The sequence below is a fragment of the Montipora foliosa genome, chromosome 9 (assembly GCF_036669935.1).
Source record: "Montipora foliosa isolate CH-2021 chromosome 9, ASM3666993v2, whole genome shotgun sequence".
Lineage (NCBI taxonomy): Eukaryota > Metazoa > Cnidaria > Anthozoa > Scleractinia > Acroporidae > Montipora > Montipora foliosa.
In genome coordinates, this window is record NC_090877.1 from 3,684,957 (window position 1) to 3,694,956 (window position 10,000).

The 10,000-nt window shown below is 38.5% G+C and overlaps 1 protein-coding gene across 3 annotated transcripts in view; it reads left to right on the forward strand.

The window, feature by feature from the left end:
- The first annotated feature begins 1,584 nt into the window (after positions 1 to 1,584).
- Positions 1,585 to 10,000, forward strand: part of LOC137971062 (neuronal acetylcholine receptor subunit alpha-10-like) — a 16,597-nt gene continuing 8,181 nt past the window's right edge. Inside the window, exons 1-2 of one of the 3 annotated variants that reach the window (XM_068817787.1) lie at positions 1,585 to 1,937; positions 9,633 to 9,743. In XM_068817787.1, the coding sequence (XP_068673888.1) occupies positions 9,680 to 9,743 (64 nt within the window). In that variant the 5' untranslated portion in view covers positions 1,585 to 1,937; positions 9,633 to 9,679. Of the gene's footprint in view, positions 1,938 to 7,557; positions 7,765 to 9,632; positions 9,787 to 10,000 lie in introns of those variants that run through there. The other 2 variants (XM_068817789.1, XM_068817790.1) reach the window with 2 other exon arrangements.

Consider the following 10,000-nt stretch of genomic DNA (forward strand, 5'->3'; position numbering starts at 1 on the left):
TCAACTCTTAAGAAAATTACATCTTGTAGCATGACTATTTGAAAAATGTAACTCATAAAAATGCTTGGTTTTGTCCATTTTACACATTTTAAGGCTGTCGGTGATCAAATTAGAATTTTAGAGACTTGTGAGGCTAAATTTAGTCGGTTGTCTCGCACGCGCAAAAAGAAAGACGATCCTGATGTGGGCGTAGATTAATACATGGCTGGGTGAATGTAATTAGCAAACGCAGTAAGACCTTTTTCAATTGAGTAGCTTGGACCCTTTCTCAGTTCCAAAATACTGTGAAAAGTGACCATGCGCGGGTTTTCGAAGCCCTGCATTTTGTAACCTGCCGATGTAAGGAACTTTCAACGTCTTTTTTCTTTTTCTGTTTGCTTTGGCTTTTGCCACCCAAGGCATGCTAAAGAACCACTAAACCATATAAAACGGGTTTAATGACACCAAACAACCAAATTCGGTGGGTTTGGGCACAGTTTGACCTCAGAAAGAATGAAAAGAAAAGTAACGCCCCGTATTCACTTGGGGTTAAAGAATTAGGAGATTAAAACTGGCAAATTGTTTGCTCTGGTTAAGTGCGCTGTGCTATTGTAGGTTATGCTGATCTGCACTCTCTGCGCTCGTGTTGTCACACGGATAAAGTGTGTTCGACTGAATATTTGTCGTCGTACGGATAATCCTCTGGGCAAATTTGATGTCAATCCGATCGTCAGAAATCAAGCGAATGTCTAGTCTTATCAGATTATGACATAACAGTTAATGTCTAAGCGACGACAAAAATTTAAACAATTGCGCCCGTTATATTGTGAAAAAAAATACATAGTTCAGGATTCGCCAATGACCCATCTCGTTCACAATGTAAAACGTGGGCGGTGGGCGAAGTGTTCTATAAGAGGATTGAATTAGAGTGAGAGTAGAAATTAAATGCATCATGCAGCAAGTTCAGTAAGGGTATTTCTTAAATAGACAATCACGTGTCCTTTCTTATCTTCCACGGCCTCTGTCATCGTAGGTGCCGTGATACACCTGGCACAGCTCCCTCTTCCGGAATGGCTCATACACCCCTAAGAACCTGTGATAATTCGATCTTGATGGTTAAGAATTAAAAGCAACACATATACTCACGTTTAGCAAAATAGTCAGAGATCCGAGAGATAGAGAGATCAGACGGTGGTTGAACTTTATTTCGAACTTTTAGACAGAAATGTTCTCTTGTGTTTCCGGACTGACGTCAAAAATGAAGAACGTCTAATTCAATATCCTCGTCTCAATTAACGTATAATATTATCTGTTTTCCTTTTGTCTAATGTAGACTACTGAATTATGGCTGAAAAAGTCTATTTTTAGAGACACGCGAGAAACACTGAGCAAAAAAAGAGCGGTTGCCTCTACGACAGAAATTGTTTAGACACGTCGCATTTCCCTCACCCCTGCAAAGCGAAAACAACTTTTTTAGAGAGAAAAGGGACCAGAGAAGATGCCAAACCTGTATCGCTCAGTGTCAACCGCTGTCTCACTTAGGGAATTTGTCGGAGGCTTTGCTCTCACTCACTCCAAAACCCTAGATTATGGCGGAAAACATTGTCAGACTACTGTATTCCTTTGTCTTTGAGAATTAACAAATAATAAACTTCAAACTTAGATCCGTCTCATCTTCTCCTTTGATGTATAAACATGTCACAAGTCAAACTTACAGCTGACATAAAAAAGAAGACAAATTAAAAATACCTGGAAGAAAGACACAACTTCAAAGAGCATTAGTTAACAAAGCTGATACAAAACTGTGTCGGATTGTTACACTGAAGAAAACTCTGCATTTCTAGAAGCTGCGTAGTTTAGGTGTAAGTCGTTGCTCTCGGCTTTGTAATAATGCAGTTCTGCTTTAATATACAAACCCACACAATGGCAACAAGAGGACACCGAACGTCACTGAGCCGGTATGAATGTTCAAGTTGTGTTTTGCTCACATCGTTGTTGCATTCTGGATGTTGTTTCTTTGTTTCTTTATAAACCCCCAAAACGTATCAAAGATATCTTTGGAAGAATTTACGATTGTCGAAAACGGTTTTGGCGGATCGGTTAGGCCTTCCCCCGTTTTTTTTCTCTTCGTTTACCTGCGTCGTCCGACCCACCCACATTTTTGAATCTGAAAAAAAAAACAAGTAATGACTCAGGAAAACATCATGTTTTGAAAACTTTTAATCTGAAATACAAACATTGGTTTTGCCTAAACATATTTCCAGTTTCAACTTCAACCGCAGAGTAAACGTAACACTCTTCCACAGGAAAGGCTTTCTGTCCAAGTGGTGGAGAAATACATACGTTAACACTCTTGACTCTCTACCTGTTATGGCCATGACTCTTTCAGTCTACAGCTTGGACGGCCTTATCCTTTTACGGTAGAATGCTTGGCCAGTTCATGGCTTTCAATTAGTGCGCATTCGATTTGCAATTCGATCTTGCATTTTGCAACCAATCTGCAGCAATGTGCAATTGCTGGTGGATAAACAAAAGGAGCTAATGAGAGATCTTTTGTTTTCGTCCATCAACAAGGCCTCGATGACGTCATGTGAAAAACCATCTACTTTTCTCAATGAATGCGCGTCAATCATTTTTTCTCTTTTACTCAAAATGAGGTCAATTCACTTTGTAGAAATCTTGTGGCTTACTTTATAATAGAGCCTTCGCCCACATCAAGCACATCCTAAATTCAATGCTCCTAATTTTATAGAACCACAACTGAAATCAGCTCTGAATTCAATTCAAATAAATTTTTAAAATGCTAATTTTGGCTGAAAATCTAAGAAACAAAGGGATAAAAAGTATCGCGTAGGATTTTGTTAAACTGACCGCAGTAGGGGAGAATTCCTCGAGTCCGCTTCTACTTCTTGTCAACGTTTTGTTTCGTGCTTCCTTCGACCGCAAAATATTTATTCTTGTTATGTTGCATTTTATCAAAATGTGTACTTCAAAGAAGTTTCAAAATCAATGACTTGAACTATCTTAACTAATCGCTAATTAAGGATGTTAAGTTCTTAGATCTATTAATTAACGCTTAATTAAACAGAGCAGCTGAGGTTGTTCGGCTTTAATTAAAAACAAAAATGATCGAATTTTACCTCGTTTTGTCTGCCAAAAACCTGTGATATTAGCCGTAGAGCGGTTAAGGGTTGAACTTTCCATGACAAGGTGATGATTTTTTAAAAAGTATTTTTCAATTAACTGAATTGAACATAAAAGTCTTTGCGCATACAATTGTCATGCAAAAGACAACGTTCATTGTTTGTCTATAAGGAGGAACAAATTCAACTTTAAGGGACATTACTAAGTTCCTTGATAGTTATAAAGATTGTTGAAAGATGTAAACCTCTTATCAACCGAGCTCGAGGTCCGTACTGTAAAATTACAGACCGAGTTTATCAGTTTCCCCTTGATTTATGGTCCCCGCGAAGCGTAATTTTATAGTAGTTTATTATATCTTTGAGGTAATCAGCTGCGCGGGAAAGGAATTTGAATTTAGCCAATCACAGCGCACGAACTATCTGAGAGATATAATAAATAATGGTAATTTAACTGAGTGGAGTGCAATTTGGTCTGAAATCATACGTTTGATTTCAAAATTGAACGAGCGCGCAGCGCGAGTTCGATTTGAAATCACAAGTATGATTTCAGACCAAAATCAGTTCCACGACACGAAGTTCAACTACCACTTTATTACATCCATTTAGAAATCAGACAATCATTATTTATAGGTAAAATACGGGATTATAGTCAGTACGAACATTTTATTGATCCAGTTGGGAACAAAAGTTGCAAAATTTGCCACACAATGGTTTTCTTTGTCTTTCATTTTCCTGCAATTTGATTGGTTACCTTAAACCTTGAAATCTGATTGGCTTTTTTGTTTTAATGTTCCTTTCTCATTGGCTGGAAAAATGGTGCAATTTAGGACAAAAAATTGTGCCATTTGGGAATAAATCGCACTGCTGAGAGCCAATCAGATTGCAAGGATCAGCAGTGATTTCTAAATGGATGTAATAAATATGTTTATAAATCAGTCATAAGAATTGTATCTTTTGGGATTTCTTGGCCTCTTCTATTTATTTTCACCAGATCTCTCCAACCTTAGCTACAGAAAACCTGATAACTACCTCAAGTGAATCAATCTGTTTCTTGATTAAGATAACATGGCATTATTTTTGGGATTTCCAGTTATTCAAAAAAGTTCTTAAGTCGCTGGGTCGCTGTACTTGAGCTAAAACAAGATACCTTATATAACTTTCCGTACATTTGTTATTTTTTCCTGGTAGTGTAAGATGGGCTATATAATGTACAGCCAACGCAATGAAAGATTTCCCAGCCAAGCAGTATGCATTCACCCTAAGCCCGGTATGTTTGTTAAAGGACCACATTACTTGTTCACCGCTGCATCCATTGTAATGGTAATCGAGTGGGTAGACATATTTCAGCTTCCTGGTTAGGTGTTCAGAGATTAATACGCACGCATTGCTTGCCTTAAACATCTTCAAAATTTTTCTCAAGGTTCAGGCACCGAGATCTGGTTTACGCGTTCAATTTCCCTAGCCCTCCATCGCTTGTAATGACCCAATTCCCTATCCCGGGAAGACGAAGAACCAAGTCCACAATCCAGTACTTTAATTTACTGTGCCGTTTTTCAGGGTACCCAGGAAATATTTTGGGCACTTTGTAGTACTCAAGCGCCGCATTTGGCCAGGGGCCCTTGTTTGAAAACGCTTATTACTTAGTCAAGCAGCCAAGCCCCAGAGAGAAGTCTTTACGGAGGCCGCAAAAAGAAGAAACTGATTTGGATGAATTAAACACAACTACTTGAATCGATCTGGGCAAACGGAACTTCGCGACGCGAAGGACATTTTGGACAGTAGTTGTCTAAAAAAATACACTTCAGTGCCTATACTCGAGAACCGGGTACGGGGACCAACTCTGAACGGGACAAGAGAGCGTCAAATTTCTAATTCCAGGGCGAAGATGCCAAACCTGTATCGTTGTCAACCGCTGTCTCACTTAGGGAATTTGCCGGAGGCTCTACTTTGGGAGTGAAAGATGTTGCTCTTGCGTAGGGAAAAACAAAGAGAGATCATAGGATAGCAAGAAGAGAGCTCGAAGTCGACTTTTTTTTCTCGTTCCCTGTCTAATATTCATAGTCCTTGAACGAGCTCGGGCAAGTATTTAATTGAAGTTGTGAAACTTCCCGGAGATCCACGGAGCTGTTAAAGGTTTCGTTTACCCATTCACATGATTCGTACAAAACTTGGATAAAGCGATTTGGTTAAAAATTAGACTAATCTACATTGAAACGGTCCTAGATATTTCGATTGATCTTAACCCAGAGTTAGCGCAACACATCGGCCAGGCTTTCGAAAAACCATATAGTTCGCAATACTTATGATTGAATCTAAGTCCTTCAATCATAAGTATGCACAAAAGCGGCAACACGTTATATAAATATTTTATACATCCAGCCCAAGTTTCCACCTGCAAATAGTATAGAAGGTCTGAAAACCATATTTACTCAAATGTTAACATGGAAAGCTCTTGGAGATATTTTATTACTTATGGTATTAAAAAGTCTGTATGAAGCCTTTGTGGAAAGGTCACTAATGAGTCTGATCTGTAGCGAAAGCTATTGCAATTTCAGCAATTTTAATTATTAATTTTAAACTTCACAACTTTTACAACTGCAGTTGAGTAAGGAAGTCAGTTTAGTATTCCTCAATTTGAGTATGCTAAGACCTGCGATTTACATTCCTTATGTCCCCTTTCATGTGACAGCATAAAATCGAAATCGAGGAAAAGTGGTCTCTGCTCGGCAGAACAGACCCTCTAAAGAGTTCGAATTACAAGTCCAGTGTTTTGAGCGATTTTCAGTTGTGCCGAAACTAATTTTACGTTTGCATTGGTTATTTCCTTACAGTGATAGCCAATTGCCTTTAGCACAAACTCGAGGCACTTATGTCAACTGCAATCGTATTGAAACCAGAATCGAAACTAAAACTATTTCGCGTCGCGTTAGGCGCCTCCTACGCGTCTAACTTCGTGTTCTGATTGGTTAATTCATTTGATTTTATACATTTTGTTATTACTGGCCAAGTTAAGGGTGTTTACATAATACCGGGGCAACTTTCGTCCTACAGAGAGTTCATTTCGCCGGTTCCATCTTGTGCTTCTACATTCATTTACATAATACCAACAGAAAATGTCATACCGAACGAGTCATCCCGGCCTAAAATTTCATTTCGGTACGAAATGTCGCAACAATATCGTGTGAACGAAGAAAGTATGAAATAGGCTTGTCGGTGGACTGGAACGGGTACCGCACGGGTAAATTTCGTCAATCCATTCACAGATGTCACTATTTAATCAGCGCCAAGTGTGCCTTCATGTAAACAAGATATGAAATCACGTAGGCATCATGTAAACACGATATGAAATCAAGCATTTATGCCGGTGTAGGCCTTTATAAGCCTTTATGACATCAATTTAGAAATCACTGGTGATTTATTCCCAAATCGCACTATTTTTTGCTCAAAATCGCACTGTTTTCCCAGCCAATGAGAAAGGAACACTGAAACAAAACAACCAATCAGATTTCAACGCTATTTTTAGGTAACCAATCAAGTTGCAGGAAAATGAAAGACCAAAAAATCCATTGTGTGGCTAATTTTGCAACTTTTGTTCCCAACTGGATCAATAAAATATTGGTACTGACTAAAATCTTGTGTTTTAGCGATTAAATAATTATCGTGTGATTTCTAAATGCATGTAATAAAGTCATATTGAACTTCGTGTCGTGCAATTTTGGTCTGAAATCATAGTTGTGATTTCAAATCGAACTCGCGCTGTGCGCTCGTTCGATTTTGAAATTACACGTATGATTTCAGACCAAATCGCACACCACTCAGTTCAATCAAAAGCCGGCCATATTGAGTCCCAAGGGATTGAAAACTTTTGTCTTTGCGTACTAAAACTCGTTCTCAAACATTTCAACTCGACGCTCGGGGTACGAAATGTATTGTCTATGGCCAATATGGCCGCCGCGCGAATAGGGGCGAGTTTTCTCATGTAAACAGCCCCTAAATAACATTGGGCTTTATTACTTTTCCCGCCCTCGGCATCGGCCACTCGAGCCTGCTTCGTTCTCTCATTGGTTAATTTCATTCGGTAATTTAATTGTTTGAAATTGGCGAAGTAAATAACTTAAGGTTTCGATTGACTACCACTCTGTAGTGTTCTAGATATCAAAGCCCGACAAAATTTCGATATTCGATTTTAATCGACAAGAATAGCTTATGTTTATACAATTCCGCTTTTCACATCAACCTGAGAGGATTGTGCACTGAAAGTGACCGAAAGATTATAAATTCATTGATATTATGCTTTATAATACAATGCTTCTCTTTGTCAAATAATAGTCTAAAAGTCTTGTCACAGAAATCATGGAAAAACAACCTATAAAAATTTAATTGAATGGCTTACAGGCCAAACTCAAAAGACTGACTTGAAAAGCTAAAGTTGCCGACACAATTACATAATAAGGTAAATACGGACGACTCGTTAAAACTGTGAGATAATCAAGGGCCGGAATGATTGAAACTTCAAAACGTTTCGCCGCAGAAATCAAATATTAACATTATCTGAGCGTTGCTACAAAGCTGTGTCTTTTATTTAGTGAGTTGTGGTTTTCGAAATGATTCCCTGAAAAGGAAAAATAACCATTGGGAAAAGGTATGTAAAACGAAAAACGAAACTATTGTGTAAGGTTTAGAGTTTTTAGACACAGCAGACACAGGAAAAGAGTAGACACAGGAAAAGAAATGTAAATGGTCATGAAGAGTTTGAATTTTCACAGTTTGTATTTTTTTCATCCATGAAAACAGTTTGACCTCTGTCAGCTTACTAAAACGGTAAGTTACACGACGCGTACGAACTGTACCATTCATAAAATCGTGAGAAAACGGGAGAAGATGGATAAAGGACTTATTTGCAAAGCGTATTATGTCCCGTAACACTGAAACACACTTATCCTGAAGAGAAATTTTATGTTCAGAGGTTGATCTTTAATTTGAGAATTTCTAGTAAAAATCTGAAGGTCGAAAATCTCTCTTTTTACGCTGTAAAAATAATGACGAAAGTTTCACATGCATGGGGTTTATTTCAAGTTATGGCTTCTATCAGAATGGCAAAAGTGTTGAACGATTTGGAAGTAAGTGTTCTAAGAAATTCATAACAAGCGTTTGGTAAACTAGTATGCACAGAGCTACGGGTATCCTACTGAGTAACAATAATAAAGGCTTTCTTTTATTAAAACTTTTGCTTGTAAATGAGTGTGAAAACAAGATACTGTAGACGCCATGCAGCGAAGAACTCAACCTGTTTCAGGCGTTCAGACTGTAAGAAGCGGCTTTAGGAGTGAAAGATGTTGCTCTTGTGCGGGGAAAAACAAAGAGAGATCACTGGAAAGGCAAGAAGAGAGCTCGAAGTCGACTTTTTTTTCTCGGTCCCCTGTCTAATATTCATAGTCTTTGATCGGGCTCGGGCAAGTATTTAATTGAAGTTGAAGTTTTATCCGAGATCTTAAGCAACGACGACTTCTACGTATACGGTGACAGCAGAAAACAATAGGTTTAGACGGAAATATTTTTCGAAGGTGACTCGTGAACACTCGGAAAAAACCCGATTTTGCCGCCCTCTTTCTAACAAGGACGTGAAATGACTAAAAGTGAGGTTATATCGAGGTTTAGTATAGCTGATAATAAATTACTTCAGTAAACTTTGCGTTCATTTAATTTTAATCCTTGCCAGAATAGTTTCCATGCAATTTCATTGTCGAGCAACTTGGTATAACCTTAAAATAATTGCAACAAGGTCATGTTATATTAACAGACGACGTTCTCGTAGCCCTCAGTCGTTGTCGATCTAATGTTAACGTACTTCCGCAACCCAGACTTCTTATTGTACAAGAAATTGTTATCGCATAAAAAAACAGAGAGAGTGTCAGGCACATGCCGTTCCGTGAGTTTTGGCAAGCCGAGACTAGTTGTTAACGTGCTTTGTGTAAAGGCGCGACCTTTGTAGTTTTCCATCTTTCGCAGCTTCTTTGCCGCATAACTCACGCTTACCAAGTCTTCACGCAAGCTAAAACCTTGAAAGAAAGGTAAAGCATTGCGTTTACGTGACCTGACGAGAAACGGATGGTTGCTGTTTGACCTGTTTGTAATGAAAGCATGGAAATGCTCATATTCTCACTTTGTAGGAAGCAGTGGGTTGAGTTTGTTCGTTCTCTTCTCTGCTCGGAGAGCTTTTTCTCCACAAAAACCAATATTTGATTTGATTTGAGTTAATTTCTTTAGTGTCCCCAATTAGTGATCTTGTGCTAAATCCATTGACACTTAAATAAAGTTGTTATAAAGTCTCACTCTCACGCTTCATCTGTAGGTAACGCACATGCAAGAGATGAGCTAAACTTAAATACGTTTCCTTGATTATTGGCCAAACCCAAATTCTAGCCGGACCTTTGACATTTACTCTCTCTCTCTCAGTTGTTTAATGGCAAATCCCCAACACATTTCCCAAATGATATTTTTTTTCTACAGGTAAATTTCCTGGCCAGTTTGCCTGGATCACCGAGTTCCAAAGAACAATGGTACTTTTCTTTGAGGGCTGTAGTCTGGTCGCTGTTACTGTTTTCCTTTTGGTGACAGAAGGTAAAAGTTTAATTTGATGTCAAACTACGGCAACCTAAGCCAGGTAAATTAACACCACATGGTTTAATTAAACAAGAAAATCAATCGTGCTGCTCGCGCAATGCGCATTTCTCTGTTACCGTTCTCTGGAAAACTACAACTTAATTGCAACTGAATTCGGAAAGGGATCCAGTTTGAAGGTTGAAGGAGATTGTGAGCTTCTGTTTCTTAGCTTTCTTCGGGTTTGATGTCGTTCAATTCTTTCTCCAGATAGTTCA